General features: G+C 42.4%; 1 protein-coding gene across 1 annotated transcript in view; it reads left to right on the forward strand.

Moving 5' to 3' along the window:
• LOC120054493 (xenotropic and polytropic retrovirus receptor 1-like) overlaps positions 1 to 13,342 on the forward strand; it is an 88,976-nt gene extending 75,634 nt beyond the window's left edge. Inside the window, exons 10-15 of the mRNA XM_039001918.1 lie at positions 1,166 to 1,326; positions 8,239 to 8,257; positions 12,394 to 12,552; positions 12,646 to 12,785; positions 12,913 to 13,134; positions 13,282 to 13,342. Coding sequence (XP_038857846.1) covers positions 1,166 to 1,326; positions 8,239 to 8,257; positions 12,394 to 12,552; positions 12,646 to 12,785; positions 12,913 to 13,134; positions 13,282 to 13,342 — 762 coding nt within the window. The remainder of the gene's footprint in view (positions 1 to 1,165; positions 1,327 to 8,238; positions 8,258 to 12,393; positions 12,553 to 12,645; positions 12,786 to 12,912; positions 13,135 to 13,281) is intronic.
• Positions 13,343 to 19,266: the final 5,924 nt, after the last annotated feature.

Below are 19,266 nucleotides of genomic sequence, written 5' to 3' on the forward strand. Positions count from 1 at the left end.
TCTGTGTTGTTGTTTTTGTCGCATTGTTTTGCTTTGCTTTATCTTGGCCAGGTCACAGTTGTAAATGAGAACGTGTTCTCAACTGGCCTACCTGGTTAAATAAAGGTGAAATAAAATAAAATACAAATGGAAAAAAAGATGGTCTATTACTTCACCAGCCATTCACAGAATGTGAGCCCATATATAGTACCTACCTAAGCAGTACCTCTCAGTGAGGGGCAAACTATTGCTGGTGTGGCAATAGCTCTTGTTAAATGAGTGACAGGTTGACACAATCCAGCTAGAGCTTCATTAGGCTTTCCATCGGTATCCACCAGTTAATTTACTGTAGGGAGATACTAGGACTGCTGGCTGTTGCAGAGCTCATGACCTCAACATGTCCCAGCTCATTTGGAGAGTAGCTTCCTGTTCTGCTCTGCCCTCTCGTCTTCCACTACTCTAATTAAGCAACAAGGCCCGAGGGGGTGTGGTATATGGCCAATATACCACGGCTAAGGGCTGTTCATATGCACAACACAGAGTGCCTGGATACAGTGCTTAACGTGGTATATTGGCAATATACCACAAACCCCTAAGGTGCCTTATTGATATTATAAACTGGTTACCAACATAATTATAGCAGTAAAATAAATGTTTTGTCATACCCGTGGTATACAGTCTGATATACCACAGCTGTGAGTCAATTTGCATTCAGGGATCGATCCACTCAGTTTATAATACCCTGTACATTACAGCCTCATTTGCTGCATGACAATGAGCTTCCTCAGTGTTCAAGTCTTGTATACATGGTTTTAGCCCAGGTCTTTACATGTGTGTCCCTTCTCTTTGGTTATTTGTAATGTCTTAAATGGCTTATTGTGAGACAAGCATGGGAGTTCTAGTGGCATTAGTATGCAGAGGTGTATTGTAGACAGAAGAGCTGTCAATGTTATCTTAACCTCAGTCTATTGTTTCTACACCTGCATTGCTTGCTGTTTGGGGTTTTAGTCTGGGTTTCTGTACAGCACTTTGATATATCAGCTGATGTAAGAAGGGCTTTATAAATACATTTGATTTGATTTATTCCAACACACATTGCACCCCTTCAGTGGAAGCATATGTATTTAATCAGATCTCCTGTGTCTTGTATGGGACTACTAACTCTGTCTGTCTGTCCTCTCCCTAGTTCCGTGTGTTCACGGCGCCGTTCCACCGCGTGGAGTTTGCAGACTTCTGGCTGGCCGACCAGCTCAACTCTCTGGTGATTGTACTGATGGACCTGGAGTATCTCATCTGCTTCTACAGCTTCGAGCTCAAATGGACCGACCGCAAAGGCCTCCTGCCCATGTTCAACAGTGAGTTAGACCATAACGAATACCTACCGTTGCTCTGTAAGTGCAGAACTGTCATGTCAGGTATGCAGTGAGGTAACAGCTGAATGTATGTAACCCAAACCTATATATCATGCTGGTTCAGCAGCTCTATTCAAACTCATCTATAACAGTATTGTTTTGTTTAGGAGACATGTACTGAGGTGGAATGGTTTAGCTCTCTCTGACTCCAGTCAATATTCAGTGGGATCTGTCTGTCTGTCTGCCTGTCTGCCTGTCTCTGTCTGCCTGTCTGACTGTGTCTGTTTGTTTGTCTGGAAAATGAGTTATTAATGGTTCTCCTCAGTAATTTACAGCCCTCTGCTGTGGCCTGAAAAATCAGCAGCAAGGTAATTGAATGGAAATGTTTGTGTCCAGCAGTGTGACTCTCATGTTGATTATCTGTCCACTCAGAGAGTCAAATCAAATCAAAATGTATTTGTCACATGCTTCGAAAACAACAGGTGTAGACTAACAGTGAAATGCTTACGGGGCCTTCCCAACAATGCATGGAGAAAGAAAATAGAGAAATAAACAAGTAATAATAAAAGTAAGTAATGATAACTTGGCTATATGCACAGGGTACCAGTACAGAGTCAATGTGCAGGGGTATGAGGTAATTAAGGTAGATATGTACATATAACTAGGAAAAAAGTGACAGATAATAAACAGTAGCAGCAGCGTATGTGCCTGGAGTCTTTGACAATTTTTAGGGCCTTCCTCTGACACCGCCTGGTATTTCCATTACACACTTTGTAACAGGACAAATATAAACACCCGCTAAATTATTATTATTATGATTGTGATTATTATTATTCTGTGTGTGTAGGAGAGCGGAGAGGGGACAGCACAATGTAGGTGTATGGCAATGAGTCAAAGCATTGGGACTACAGCTAGCTAGTCCACAAATGATCTTGAGCTGTCTCTCAGTGAGTCCAACAAACCCATTCCATTCTAACAGAACAGTTCAAAAGGTCAAGCTACAGTATAAGAATGGTTGATACCAAAACCATATACATAATGAAAATATGGCTGTGTTTGATAAATGTTTGAATGTTTTGGTTGTTAAAATGTAATTTTCTCCCCCATTCCCACTAGGTGATTACACATGCCACAGTTACTCCTATGGTCTCCGTGCCATCATCCAGTGTCTGCCTGCTTGGTTCCGTTTCGTGCAGTGCCTCCGTCGGTACCGAGACACCAAGCGAGCTTTCCCTCACCTGGTCAACGCTGGCAAATACTCCACCACCTTCTTTGTGGTCACCTTCGCTGCACTCTACAGCACCCACAAAGGTAAGGAGACACACCTAGCTTTTTGAGCCAGTTGGACAGGAAGGGGAGGATCATGGGAAGTGGAGTACCAGCAGAGGTGTCATTGAGCTGTGGTCTGACAACAGACCATTGTTTTGCTGTGATGGGAGGGGGATGTCAGGCTGAATGCTGAAGCTCAGAGCATCACAAGCTGTATGAAGACAATGAAAGCAGAGCAGACCTTGAGTGCAAATGGTTTGCCACTGGAAGATGTCAAGCCTGGATTTCTTCTCTGTTTGTCAATGCCTCATTATAATGGAAATGAAAAAGTGCCACATGGTATAAACAAGGTTTAGCAGAGAGAGAGAGAGAGAGAGAGAGAGAGAGAGAGAGAGAGAGAGAGAGAGAGAGAGAGAGAGAGAGAGAGAGAGAGAGAGAGAGAGAGAGAGAGAGAGAGAGAGAGAGAGAGAGAGAGAGAGAGAGAGAGAGAGAGAGAGAGAGAGAGAGAGAGAGAGAGAGAGAGAGAGAGAGAGAGAGAGAGAGAGAGAGAGAGAGAGAGAGAGAGAAAAGCTTGTCATTCTCCAGCTCCACAATTAGCCGCTGATTAATCTGGTTCAGAAGTGTTATCACAAAAGAGGACATAGACATGGCCCTCAGTCTCCAAATGCATCCCTTCAATATTCTGCCTTTGTGCTATCTCATATCTTGGCTGCATAGATGTTTGTCCAAGTGGATAATTTCAAAGCAGTTTGCTAAGCGGTTTTTGCCATTTCATTATTTATATGCTCGTCCATCAACAGTTATATATTTATTTGTGCAAATGCCAGCTTTTAAACTTTCGCTCAACCTTTGAAAATGTTAAATGTTACTGCACAGCATGATTTTTGCTTCATTTTTCTTTATACATTTAAATCAATGTTTGTGTTTCTTCTGTAACCTGACTCTCCAATTGGCTGACAGTTTGGAGGCAGTGAGGAGGTTTTAGGTTCTTAGGAAATGAATCCATTAAGGCTTTTTCCTCCTCCAGTCAGTCGGTCCATTCCTCTAGTCTTCAGCCCTGTGGACCCTGGACTAATGAGCCCTCTTCATTTCATATGCTGTGTGAAGACCTGTTTCATCCCCCCCTTTTTAACAGAGAGGTAGAGTCGGGGGCGTTAAGTGAGAAGGGATGGAGGGAATATCCAGACTACCATACCCACTTAACCCACAGTCTTTCAACTGCGTTGGCATGGCTACCAAATTGAGAATTTACAAAAAGTGTATGCACAGGGTTTCCATAGATATTTGAAGTATGTTCTTCATAGTCATTAGAATCTAAAAGAGATGCATATGGGTTAGACTATTAAAAATATGAAAATACTTATCAAATTGTCCAGTCCATTGCTCTTTATTGTTGCTAGACTCAGTCTGAGTCACAGTATACAGTATATGTTGGTATGTCTGCTGTATGGGCCTATCGACTGAAGTCTAGCCAGATGTGAATGTGGAGGTGAGGTGCATCTTGGCCACAGAGTTTGACAGTTCTGTTGTGACATACAGTAGATGGGATAGATAAATGAGGCCTGGACCCAGTGGACCGGAGCCTAGCACCTAAATTACAGAGCATCTGTTTCATAAGCAGAACAGAGCGCCGCACAGCACACATGATGATCATCGCTCAGTATTGAATCATGTTCATGCCGGGCACAGCAGTAGTAAATCAGCATAAGAAATGTTGGCAGGGCTCCCAGGTTGTGTATGGATATATCACCTTCATTATACATCCAAGTAGTGCTCTGTTGCTACCTCATGACCTCATTGATTCCAGTATTACACCAATACCACAGAGAATTGTGCTATATTCACATTACAATAAATGTATAATAATGCAAAAGGGACTCAATGCAGAGGCTAAATTGTACCCTCCTACTAGGTTTTACGATATAGTAAAGGAGTTGGATTAATTTGAATGCAGGTTAAAGACTGAAGTTGTGCAGATACAGTTTTGGCAGTCCTGTGAATAGATGATTACAGTAATAATAATCTATAATTAAATCAAAGGCCGATGCTGTGTATGTTGTCCCAGCTGATGTTCCGGGAAATGTAGAAAAAGGACGAAGGGATTTCCTGACTTTAGAGTTTAGAGTCCCCAGACCGACAGGATATTGAGCCTGACAGTATGGCAAAATACTTTATTCAGTATCAATATGGCATCTGCTCTTGTACAGTAGTAGCTTCATTTAATTAAAATAAAATGTTACTCGACACTTGCTTCGTAAACAAAAGGTGTAGACTAACAGTGAAATGCTTACTTACAGGCCCTTCCCAAAATTTTAGAAATAATAGAAAAGTAGAGCAAGTAATAATAAAAGTAATAATAAATACTCAATGAGTAACGATAACTTGGCTACATATACAGGATACCAGTATCAAGTAGATGTGCAGGGGTACTGTTACGCTCGTTAGATGAATTAGACCAAGGCGCAGCGTGGTAAGCGTACATCTTTCTTTATTTAGATGAACACCAAAAGATAAACGAACGTAACGTTCTGCAGGCTACACAGTAACTGTACAAAAACAAGATCCCACAAACTCAGGTGGAAAACAGGTTGCCTAAGTATGATCCCCAATCAGAGACAACGATAGACAGCTGCCTCTGATTGGGAACCATACCCGGCCAACAAAGAAATAGACAAACTAGAATGCCCACCCAAATCACACCCTGACCTAACCAAATAGAGAAATAAAAAGGCTCTCTAAGGTCAGGGCGTGACAGGTACGAGGTAATTGAGGTAGATATGTACATATAACTAGGAATAAAGTGACAGATAACAAACAGTAGCAGCAGCGTATGTAAGTGCAAAAAAGGTCAATGCAGATAGTCCGGACAGCTATTTGGTTAACTATTTAACTGACTATTTAGCAGTGTTATGGCTTGAGGGTATTTTTATTTATTTCACCTTTATTTAACCAGGTAGGCTAGTTGAAAACAAGTTCTCATTTACAACTGGGTAGAAGCTGTTCAGGATCCTGTTGGTTCCAGAGTAGACTTGGTGCGTCGGGACCGCTTGCCGGGCAGTAGCAGAGAGAACTATGACTTGGGTGGCTGGAGTCTTTGACAATTTTTGGGTCCTTCCTCTGACACCACCTAGCATAGTAGGGATGGTAGGGAGTGGCCCCAGTGATGTACTGTACGCACTACCTTCTGTAGCACCTTGCGGTCGAATGCCAAGCAGTTGTCATACACAGCGGTGATACAGCCAGTCAAGATGCTCTCAATGGTGCAGCTATAGAACTTTTTTAGGATCTGAGGGCCCATGCCAAATCTTTTCAGCCTCCTGAGAGGGAAGAAGCATTGCTGTGCCTTCTTTACATCTGTGTTGGTGTGTGTGGACCATGATAGATCCTTCGCTGGTCAACACATGCTCTGAGTACGTGTCCTGGTAATCCGTCTGGCCCTGCGGCCTTGTGAATGTTAACCTGTTTAAAGTTCTTACTCACATCGGTTATGGAGAGCGTGATCACTCAGTCGCCCGGAACAGCTGATGCTTTCATGCATGGTTCAGTGTTGCTTGCCTCGAAGAGAGTATAGAAGGCATTTAGCTTGTCTGGTAGGCTCGCGTCACTGGGCAGGTCGTGGCTGGGTTTCCCTTTGTAATAATCATTTGTAAGCCCTGCCTCATCCGACGAGTGTCGGAGCTGGTGTAGTAGGAATCAATCTAAGTCCTGTATTGATGCTTTGCCTGTTTAATGGTTGGAATATGTACGTACGGTCACTCTGGGGACGACATCGTCGATGCACTTATTAATGAAGCCGGTGACTGATGTGGTGAACTCCTCAATGCCATCGGATGAATCCCGGAACATATTCCAGTCTGTGCTAGCGAAACAGTCCTGTAGCTTAGCATCCACTTCATCGGACCACTTCCGTATTGAGCGCGTCACTTGTACTTCCTGTTTGAGTTTTTGCTTTTAAGCAGGAATCAGGAGGATAGAGTTATGGTCAGGTTTGACAAATGGAGAGCGAGGGAGAGCTTTGTACGTGTCTCTGTGTGTGGAGTAAAGGTGATCTAGAGATTTTTTGCCTCTTGTTGCACATGTGACAATAAATTTGTTTTCCTGCATCAAAATTACAGGCCACTAGGAGTGCCGCCTCTGGATTAGCATTTTCTTGTTTACTTATGACCCTATACAGCTTGTTGAGTGTGGTCTTAGTGCCAGCATCAATTTGTGGTGGAACATAGACAGCTACAAAAAATATAAATGAAAACTCTCTTGGTAAATAGTGTGGTCTACAGCTTATCATGAGGTACTCTAATTCAGAAGAGCAGAACCTCAAGACTTCCTTAATATTAGAGATCGCGCATAAGCTGTTGTTAACAAAGATACACACACCTCCTTCCTTGAACTTACCCGACGCTGCCAGTGTGTCCTGTTAATGCATAGAAAAAACTGCTAGATGTATATTATCAATGTCCTTGTTTAGCCACTACTCTGTGAAACATAGGATATAACAGTTGTTCAGGTCCCGTTGATAGGAAAGTCTTGAACGGAACTCGTTTGTTCTCCAGTGATTGTTTCATCAGGGTGCCCGCACGTCGGCCTCTCTTAAGCCGCCGTTTTCATTTCCAACGCTCAGAGATTATGGCCTGGTCTGGGGTGAGCAGTATGTCCTTTGCCTCTGACTCTTTGAAGTAGAAATCTTCATCCAAATCGAGGTTATTAATCGCTGTTCTGATGTCCAGATACTCTTAACAGCCATAGGAAACGATGGTGGAAACATTATGTACAACAACAGTTAATTAAGATCAGCACAAAAAACATAAAATAGCAGAATTGGTCTGGTGGGAAAGACAATGATTGGCCGATAGAGTGTGGGTGGGACAATGGATCAGGTAGAAGACATGGACTAGGTGAGAGACAGAGGGAAAATGTTCCTAAGACTAAAAATATATTAATATGAAAAAAGTGTTAACGCTAAAGAGGAATAATAGACCTGCCGAGTAGGTGAGAGTAAAACGACAATGAAGATGAAAGAAAAAGTTGAACTCATGTGAAGGATCATCAGATATAAGAGGAGAAAGGAGAGGAGGGAGGGAGGGAGGGATGGATGGAAAGAGGGATGGCAGCAGTGGAAGAGGGGAAGAGGATGGACTTGCTCGAGGAGAGTGAGCTGTAATAACCTTCCTGCGGCGAAACACATCTCTGGCGGATGCTGCTGGAATAGAGATGAGACTCAGGGCCAGGCCATGGCTTGCTGACTGAGTAGGATTTAGTTGTCTATGGACACACGGAGCTGCCAGAACCACTGCATAGGAAAGAGCTCAAAGTTCTAACACTCCCCAAACCAACTAACAGGGTCATGATACCCACTGAACTCTGCCTCAACCCTGTTACAACAACACTATCTCTCTGGGACATGCTGCCTATTATGATCAAGCATCATATTCAGTTGCAGGTTGAGTTGAGATATAACTACCGGTATCTGTAATGTAAATCCATATCAATAGAAATTATACTCCAACCAGGCAGGTACTAATATCACTACACAGACTCACTATCTCACTACCAATCAGCCATGTGAATTCAACACGAGGCCACTTTCCCTGAATCAATAACCTTTGTTTGTCTTGCTAGGTCTCAGTGTCTGATTGGATAGGCTCTGTGAGGAGAGGGGGGTGGTGAAAGTGATGGGGCAGGCAGGTAATAGATTCTTTATCACCTGAACAGCAGTACAAGACAGCCCAGGCAGGCAGCACCGCAGCAGATAACAACCCAAAGACAGATGATTGCTTTTCCCGGGTTCCCAGGTGCTTATTATTACCTTCAATAGGAGGCCTGTCCTGAGCCTGTCATGGCAACGTCCCACTCTTAAATGTCTTTTAACCGCTTAGGCGCCTGCTAGACACAAACATTTAGTGAGCGTGACAGAAGCAAGTGACCGCCGTTACCCTCTATTGAGCTCCAGATCAATGACTAGCCACCCACACTAGACTAGACCCTGATGGACATCAGTCCTACAGAGCCCTTGAGGCCAACCAGAAAGGCTTAGTGATGGACGAGTGGTATCTTATGTGATCATATTCAAAGTTTTTTGATTTCAGATCTATCATATCAAATCAAGTGAAATTGTATTGGTCGCATACACAGATTTGCAGATGTTATCGCAGGTGCAGCTAAATGCTTGTGTGTCTAGCTACAACAGTGCAGTAATACCTAGCAATAATACAATTTAAATAAACAATGTAAACATAATCCAGATATTTTTTTCAATACATTTCAGTACTAGCAATGTCACGGACTGGAATATATATGTATATGTATATCATCAATCTACACACAATACCCCATAATGACAAAGCGAAAACAGTTTTTAAGAAATGTTTGCACATTTAGAAGAACAAAAACAGAAATGCCTTATTTACATAAGTATTCAGACCCTTTTCTATGAGGTCAGGTGCATCCTGTTTCCGTTGATCATACTTGAGATGTTTCTACAACTTGATTGGAGTCCACCTGTGGTACATTCAATTGATTGGACATGATTTGGAAAGGCAAATGCCTGTCTATATAGGGTCCCACAGTTGACAGTGCATGTCAGAGCAAAAAAGTAATGAGGTCGAAGGAATTGTCCATAGAGCTCCGACACAGGATACCAAAATATTTCTGCAGCATTGAAGATCCCCAAGAACACAGTGGCCTCCATCATTCATAAATGGAAGAAGTTTGGAAATACCAAGACTCTTCCTAGGGCTGGCCACCCAGCCAAACAGAGCAATCGGGGGAGAAGGGCCTTGGTCAGAGAGGTGACCAAGAACCCGATGGTCACTCTGGCAAAGCTCAAGAGTTCCTCTGTGGAGATAGGAGAAGCTTCCAGAAGGACAACCATCTCTGCAGCACTCCACTAACCAGGCCTTATGGTAGAGTGGCCAGACGGAAGCCACTCGTCAGTAAAAGGCACATAACAGCCCGCTTGGAGTTTGCCAAAATCCCCCTAAAGGACTCTCAGACCATGAGAAACAAGATTATCTGGTCTGATGAAACCAATGGTCTGATGAAACCAACTATTTAGCCTGAATGCCAAGCGTCACGTCTGGAGGAAAACTGGCACCATCCCTACGGTGAAGCATCGTGGTGGCAGCATCATGCTGTGTGGATGTTTTTCAGCGGCAGGGACTGGGAGACTAGTCAGGATTGCGGGAAAGATGAACGGAGCAAAGTACAGAGAGATCCTTAATGAAAACCTGCTCCAGAACGTTCAGAATGTTCAGGGGTGAAGGTTCACCTTCCTACAGGACAACGACCCTAAGCACACAGCCAAGACAAAGCAGGAGTGGCTTCTGGGCAAGTCTCTGAATGTCTTTCAGTAGCCCAGCCAGATCCCGGACTTGATCCCGATCGAACATCTCTGGAGAGACCTGAAAATAGCTGTGCAGCAACGATCCACATCCAACCTGACAGAGCTTGAGAGGATCTGCAGAGAAGAATGGGAGAAACTCCCTAAATACAGGTATGCCAAGCTTGTAGTGTCATAACCAATAAGACTTGAGTCTGTAATCGCTGCCAAATGTGATTCAACAAAGTACTGAGTAAAGGGTCTGAATACTTATGTAAATGTGATATTTCCAGGTTTTTATTGTTATAAATTACAAACATTTCTAAAAACCTGTTTTCACTTTGTCATTTCGCTTTGTCATTTCTCAGTTTCTCGCTCCCAGCTTTGAGGCACCTGTACAATCTATCTGTATCTGTAATTGTTTGTTGATGCAGTAGTTTGGTGGTGTTAGGATGCTCCAGTTTTCCTTCATTCCGGATTTACACATTTTGGGACACAAGTTTGTCCTGCAAACTTTAATGAGTATGCAATGTATAATGTATGTAATCCCAATTGCCTGCTGTGAACATATCAAAAATACTTTTTTAAAGGAGACGTAAAACATTTAAGTTTGAGGGATAAATCTCATCAGGAAATATTTATAATATTAGTAATATTGTGTTAATGCGGGGACACGGTACTAGATGAGGTAGCCTGATGCAGAACCCACTGTAGAGTGAGAGCAGGGCTAGAGGGACCAATGTAATTCTCGGTGAAAAATGTCCCCCTTTCCTGGCGCCCTGGTGGCAGTATGTGGGAGGCATTGGTCATGACGGTTGGCACTGTCCCTGTCTCAGCCCTGCTGGAGTCTGTGTGTGGTCAGGTCAGACTGTGTATCTGACAGTCTGTCAGTGCACACACAACCATGCATGCACACACTGGAGCGTCGTCTCTTGGACCAACAGGCTCCGAGACAGCTTCTACCCCCAAGCCATAGGACTGCTAAATAGCCATAAGACAGCTAAATAGTTAATTAAATGGTTACCCAGGCTATCTGAATTGACTCTATTTTGTACTGACTCTATGCACACTCACAAGACTATATATACACACTGTATGTACACTCCCTCACACACACTAGACTGTCACTCACCACAAAACCCACACACATTCACATACACTACATATGAACACAAACACATAACACACACACAAGCATACAGACACAACACATCCCCAAACACACACACACACACTTTCACACTCATCATAGGCTGCTGCTACTCTGTTCTTATTTTACTCTTGTTATTATCTATCCTGATGCCTAGTCACTTTACTCTGCCTTATGCACATATATCTACCTCTAATACCCCGTGCCCCTGCACATTGATCTGGTACTGGGACAGGACTCCCTGTATATAGCTTCATTCTTCTGTATTTTATTCCTCTTGTGTAACCATTTGTAGTTTTATTATAATGTTTTAACTCTGCATTATTGGGAAGGAGTCATAAGCAAGCATTTCACGGTAAAGTCGACACCCGTTGTATTCGGTCATGTGACAAATAAAATGTGATTTTTGACACCCTACACACACACGCACGCACGCACGCGCGCGCGCGCACGCACGCGCGCTGTTACTTACTGGTCATATTCCTTCATGGGGAAAAAATAACAATACAACAGACTATTCTAAGACGCACAGTAGACTTACCCAGGGGATTCACCATAGTCATTTTCAGTTCAGTCAGAACTCTCTACCTGGGTAAAGGAGGCTGGTGTGAATAGTTGGGTGTGAATAGTTGTCATAAGAGTGGTTGCGTCACATTGCGTGACGTGTCTTCCAGGCCTGGGTGTCCTGTTGGTGTGTGAGTCTCTCAGTGTCAGGCCACACTGTTCTGTCACAGCGGGGGAGAGCCCAGAGCCCAGAGCCCAGGCAGATCAGACTAGAATACCTCAGTCATCAATAATCCCCCAGGCATTCAGGCTGTCGCTGGAGCAGCATGGGAGTCTGGCCCAGTCAAAATACACAGCTATGACACAGGGAAATCAACATGACACTACTGCAGAGCTGGTTACCACTACAAATTCTAACTGGCATGATGTCAATGTTCAAGACGAAATCAGAACATAATAAATATACTTTTTATTAGTAGTGAATTGCCAAACTGAAGGACACATCAACATGTTGTTTCAAGAGCCTCTGAATAGTTTACTAAGAATTAGCATGACATTTTCCATCCATGGTAACCTGTCTCAGTAAATGTAATACTTATGGTAGAAGTTCTCCCTCTGGTGGGGATAGTGAAGACCAGAGACGAACGTTTATGCACAAGCTGCTGTCTGTCCGCAGTTCAAAGCAGGCAACTTATGTGTTATTCTTAATTATCAAGGTATATGCACACAGATTGGGCAAAATGTATTTATTTATTTTATTTAACTACCGGTATACAGACTAATGATGGACTCATTGCTTTGTGTTGTGCTTCCCAGAACAAAAGCATTCCGATGCAGACATGTTCTTCTACCTGCTGATGGTGTTCTCAGCCGTCAGCTCCCTGTACACTCTGATCTGGGACCTGAAGATGGACTGGGGCCTGTTTGACCGTGGAGCAGGGGAGAACACCTTCCTTAGGGAGGAGATTGTCTACCCACAGAAAGTGAGCATCACACACACATAACCTGCATAAACACACACAGCACGGCACACACACACTCGTCCTCTGACCTGACTTCTCCGTTATATTTTCCAGGCGTACTACTACTGTGCCATCATAGAGGACGTGATCCTGCGTTTTGCCTGGATCATCCAGATCTCCCTCACCACCATGACCAACATCCCCTCTGTGGGAGACATCGTGGCCACCGTTCTGGCTCCTCTAGAGGTGTTCAGGTGGGTTACAGTATCACAGAGCTGGACAGACTACTTCTCTCTCTGTCTCTCTGCCCCCCCTCCCTCTCTTTCTCTCGTTCTCTCTCTCTGCTCATTATGTTATACCTCATTCTGTATCCACACACAGGCGTTTTGTCTGGAACTTCTTCCGTCTGGAGAATGAGCACCTGAATAATTGTGGTGAGTTCCGTGCCGTGAGGGACATCTCGGTGGCTCCGCTGAACGCTGACGACCAGACGCTGCTGGAGCAGATGATGGACCAGGAGGACGGAGTCAGGAACCGTCAGGGCAAGAAGAGCTGGAAACGCAGCTACAGCCTGTCCCTGCGGCGCCCCCTGCTGTCCTCTCAGTAAGACCCTCCTCACACACACAGACACACACACACACACACACACCAAAAATACACATAACTTATGGCCACATGGCCAGGAATTGGTATATGTTAGCCTTGTGTTTGTCTGACAGTATCCATGTGTCTGTTCCTTCTCTCATCCAGATCATCCAAGAAGGACACCAAGGTGTTGATAGAGGACACGGATGATGAGGCCTTCAGCTGAGCCCAAAGCACCAGCTCTACAACCCCAGTGATCACTCCATCACAGAGCTGCCTCACACACACCACACACGCACACACACACACATACACACACACACACAGGCAGACACAGGCAGACACAGATAGACACACAGGCAGACACAGATAGACACACAGGCAGACACAGATAGACACACAGGCAGACACAGATAGACACAAAGGCAGACACAGAGACACGCAGGCAGACACAAACATACACACTAATACATACAGACAAACAGATTAATTTATTCAAGCACAATCTCAGTATATGATATTGGTATAGATGAGATGGGATTACACACACACACACACACACACACACACACACACACACACACACACACACACACACACACACACACACACACACACACACACACACACACACACACACACACACACACACACACACACAGACACAGACACAGAGTTTTGAGTTATTCAGACAAAGAGGGATACACACAGGAACATATTTGGAAAACCCACCAAGCACGGGGATTTTCCTATGAGTACTTTTATTTTTTAACAGACTTTATGTTGATACTTTTTGTTTGTATATTTGTTTTTGTAGTTCTTTGCCATTTTTGGAGATGTATTAGAGAACAAACGACTGTTTACATGCATTTATTATATTAGGATCAACAGGGAGAAGAAATATTTATCAAAAAGACTAATAATAATAACAAGCCTGAGCATGGACTCTGGATCGCAACATTTACCACAGCATATCAACAACATCAACTGGTTTCAACCTGTTGCTTCTTTTTCTACTCCACTTACTGGGTTCCACTTACTGGGTTGATTTTGTTTATTGAGTTGTAATAATAAAGTCTGTGTAAAACCCTGGCGGCACTTGCAGGAAAAGTGCATTTAATACAAACAAACAAAAACAACTTGTACAAAAATATAATTTAAACACATTTTAGTCTGTGAAAGTTGCTTTGTATATTTGTTCATGTGCACTATTATGTACTCCATGTATTATTTAGAATAATGAGAATAGCTCAAGCATCTGTGCAATGATATGTATGTGTTTCTCAATGGTGGGAATGTTGAATTAGACTTGTGCCATGTTTTCTAAAAGCTATTGTTTCCCCTCTTGTCCTGTGTAGAAGACTAAGAACACTTCAGGTGGCTCATTCTCCCTCTCATATAAACTTTTCCCACAGATCAGTTAGCCAGCCCATGTTACAACTTCAAAGTTTTGCAAAAACAAACAAATCAATTATCTAATTAGCTTAGTTCAAGTGCCCTACATGTTCATAACTGTACTTTGCTTTTCTGCTAAAGCGTTATTTTAATGAATGTTGTTCACTGGCGTAGCATCAATCTAGCTAGCCTGAGAAGAATAGTCTGTTTGTTCTACTGTGCAGCTGAGTTGAGATGTCTGAGAGTCTCGTGCATTTCTCTACCCTTTAAGAATACTATCCCATTCTCTCTTTTTATTGCTCAACAACTAAAACAGCACTGTGACCATTTTCGATTGCAGTGTTTTCTACTGATTGTGTGGGGCACTTTGTATTTTTCTGTTGTTCTGCTTTCTCAGAAGCAGTGGCGCGAGATCAGCTGACAGTGATCAGGGGTTTTCACTGGGGTTCCTCTGACTGTAATACCGCCCAAGTAGGTCATGTGGCATCTTCACAGGATATTGATTTCGTCTGCTGAGATGGGTTTTCCATAGGAGGGATGCCCTGGCTAAACAGGAGATCCTCATCTGTCATGTCTGCTAGCACTTTCACAATCCAAATAACAGTCCACACCCTGATCTCTGTAATTTTTCCTCTGAAATATCTACGAACTTTACAACATAGCTGCTGCATCACCTCTTTTGAATATATGCATGCATGTGTCATGTACAGCATCATAGGCCCTGGGACTCTGCATGTGTCAGGGTTTTTAGTGGTAGGGTTTGTCAGGCCTGTTGACTAGAACAGGGACCAAGTGAGTGAGTCGTATACCTGCTGTGTCAAGTGATCTTTAATCCTGGAAAGACTTTGCTGTGAAACAGTAGTTCTCAGATCAGATAGCCGTGATTAAATAGGCCCGTCCTCCTTGGGCCGTAGGGCCTGCAGTATTTACTCTGTTGTTTAGGACTGGGTTAGCTCACAGTTTCAAGTCTCAGTGCCCAAAAATGATGTTGAAGGTGAGGTTGATTTCAATTATCAACTCATTCTACAGTACATGTCTGTTTCTCATGCTTTTATGGCAATGCACTCATCAACAAAACTCATGATTTTGCTTTAATGTATGTTGTTCCTTGATTAACATTGGTACTTTTTATTACTTGGTTTCGCCAAGAAAAAGAACCCCATGGAAATTGTTCAACTGACATCCATTGTTAGCGCTCTTTTTGTTTGTTCATTTTGTTACATGCATGCTTTACTTCTATCATTTTCAAGCACAATCTATCGGCTGTAACTTTGAAGCGGGTAAGCCCCTTATCGTGGACCTCGTGGCTTTTCAAAGGAAGGATAAGTGTGTTGTTGACTGCTTTCTCCCCACTCCCTGTGTGTGACACCCTCTCTCTTTCACCCTGGGGCTCAACTGTGTTTACACAATGCAGTAGTTGATGTACAGTGTTGTGTTGATCAATCAGCATGAGCTTGTCTTGCCTTTCTCTTAGCTTTTCTTTATTATTTAGACTGTTGACGCGTCTAATGAGAAATGACAGTTGGGGTCCCAGCGCAAAATATTTGTTTAAATTGCAAAGTTCATAGGCTACAAAATCTTGTAAATGTGTAATAGCACCATCAACAACAAGAAATACACACAATGTCGTGTGCCTTTGAGATAGATTTCTTCCATCACTGTGGTGATGATGCAGTTAGACATATGGCAATTATGGCTGTGCCATGAAGTCTGGTAGTGATAGAAACCACTATCACAAAACACACAATTCAATTATCTAACTACTGATTGTGTCCTCTTTATTGGAAGAATAGGTGCTTCCACTTTCTTCCCACACTCACTACAAATATGGAACAGGCTAGTCAACCAGTCTTTCCACCAAAGAGCACCCTGCTGCAAGGTCGCCTTTGGCATTTCAGTCCTTTTGAAGTGATGGAGAGCTCTTCTACCCCTCAAAACACACACAGATACACACACACACTCTGTTTAATCTACTCTAAAACTTGAACACTGTCATCTTTTGTCAGAGACCACAAACTTCTCCCTCCCAACTTCATGAGATTGTTCCAAGTATCACTCTGACAATTGTCTTGCCTGCATGCTGCTTTTGTTTTCCATTGTACATATCTGAATGATTGTTTTAATTATCTGGAGAATACGGATTATTCTAGCTGTACTGTTCATTCTTGATTACATACATTGTTTTTCATTTAGCTTTAGAACAAGCAGTATTCCAGGTGTTGAGGAGCATTTTGATTGTTCACAATCCTGCATTATTTAAGTGTAAAACCTGTTGAATTGTGTTTGTTAAAAAAAGAAGAAAAAAAGTAGAAAGTGAACCTGGATTGTGATTGGCTGTATCTTGTTGGTGTTTCCATATTTTTTTCCTGGCTCCCTCATCCTCAGGGTTTGCGTCCAGGGCTATTGGAGGGAGGGGACTAGAGGTTGACAACCCTCAGTCAAGTGAGTGATGACACTAACAAGATATTAATGGTTTCCTAAGATGTTACCTTGGAAGCATTCTAATGCATATGACTGCTTAGCAGTTATTCACTAATTTATGTACAACTGAGCCATTTTTAATGTCAAGATATGGTTAGAAAGTGATAACCCTTTGACATTGAGGGTTACTTTGTATAGTTTTTTTCTAAGACCTGAATCATACGCAAGCCCTGACATCACATTTTCTCGTGAGTAACACCTCTCAATGATTTGTTGATTTTACTGCTTGCTAAATCCCATGTTATGTGCTTGATGTCTCTGCATCTTTACTTCCTTCTTGATGTTGTTGTACCCTTTCTAAAGTAGAAGACTAACGGTGTCTATAGTAACTACATGGATGTACTTTGAACGCGTTATGAAAACTGATAAAAAGATCAGTTATGTGGTTGTGTTTTAAAAAGACAAGAAAGGAAATGTCTTACAATAGCCCTTTTACAGAGTAGATTGTAAATGTTGAGTGTATAACACTGTACTATGATGGTTTTAATGATGGTCTCATTTGTATTTCTGTATACACTTTGGTGATCCTGTCACATCTGGGTTTTATAAACCACGCATATTTTTTTAAACTGTCGCCCTGGCTCTGGCTTTTTTATTTTGTTCATTCCATAATAAAAATAGTGTTGTCTATACCAAGATTTCCTAATGTTGAACATACATACATAGGTGAGGAATTTTGTTGGCAAATTCATTGGAATGAGAAGAAAAGCCACAATGTTGCACTTCCAAGTTCTGCAGCCCAACACAATCAAGTAAACAAATGATATGGGGGAGGTGTTGCTGTATATACAGTACCAGTCAAAGGTTTAGACACCCCTACTAATTTTTCTTTATTTTTACTATTTTCTACATTGTAGAATAATAATGAAGGCATCATAATGAAATATGAAAATGAAATAACACATATGGAATCATGTAACCAAAAAAGTCAAAATCAAAATATATTTTAGATTCTTCAAAGTAGCCACCCTTTGCCTTGACAGTTTTGCACACTCTCGGCATTCTCTCAACCAGCTTCACCTGGAATACTTTTCCAACAGTCTTGAAGGAGTTCCCACATATGCTGAGCACTTGTTGGCTGCTTTTTCTTCGCTCTGCATTTCAACTCATCCCAAACCATCTCAATTGGGTTAAGGTCGGGTGATTTGACACAAGACGTCAGTCGTCCTTTGCTCTTCAAGCAAATGTCACCTTTTCCTCACTGATTATTGTGCAAATCTAAGTACCACTATTCATCAAAATCCACATTTTACTATTAATTTCATCTGATGCAGCACTCCATCACTCTCCTTCTTGGTCAAATGGCCCTTACACAGCCTGGAGGTGTTGGGTCATTGTCCTGTTAAAAAACAAATGATAGTTGGACTAAGACCAAACCAGAATACTGAAGTAGCCATGCTGGTTAAGTGTGCATTAAATTCTAAAAAAATCAGTGTCACCAGCAAAAGACACCCACACCTCCTCTTCCATGCTTCACAGTGGGAACCACACACGCAGAGATCATCCGTTCATCTACTCTGCGTCTCACCAAGACAAGGCAGTTGGAACCACAAATCTCAAATTTGGACTCATCAGACCAAAGGATAGATTTCCACCGGTTTAATGTCCATTGCTCATGTTTCTTGGCCCAAACAAGTCTTCTTATTGGTGTCCTTTAGTTTATTTTTGTGAAATATATTTTTTTTATTGAATATCCAAAATATGCAGTATAGTAATGGTTTCTTTGCAGCAATTCGACCATGAAATCCTGATTCACACAGCCTCTGTACAGTTGATGTTGAGATGTGTCTGTTACTTGAACTCTGAAGCATTTATTTGGGCTGCAATCTGAGGTGCAGTTAACTCTAATGAACTTATCCTCTGCAAAGGTCTTCCTTTCCTGTGGAGGTCTTCATGAGAGCCAGTTTCAGATTTTTGCGACTGCACTTGAACTTTCAAAGTTCTTGACATTTTCCGTATTGACTGACCTTAAAGTAATGGACTGTCATTTCTCTTTGCTTATTTGAGCTGTTCTTGCCATAATATGGAAATGGTCTTTTACCAAATAGGGCTATCTTCTGTTTACCACCCCTACCTTGTCACAACAACTGATTGGCTCAAACGCATTAAGGAAAGAAATTCCACAAGGAACACCTTTTAACTGAAATGCATTCCAGGGGACTAACTCATGAAGCTGGTTGAGAGAATGCCAAGAGAAACCCTGGAATGAATAGGCGTGTCTAAACGTTTGACTGGTACTGTATATAAAATGTTAAAAAAGGCTTTTCCAGGCTG

Source organism: Salvelinus namaycush, chromosome 10 (assembly GCF_016432855.1).
Source record: "Salvelinus namaycush isolate Seneca chromosome 10, SaNama_1.0, whole genome shotgun sequence".
NCBI classification, from domain to species: Eukaryota; Metazoa; Chordata; class Actinopteri; order Salmoniformes; family Salmonidae; genus Salvelinus; species Salvelinus namaycush.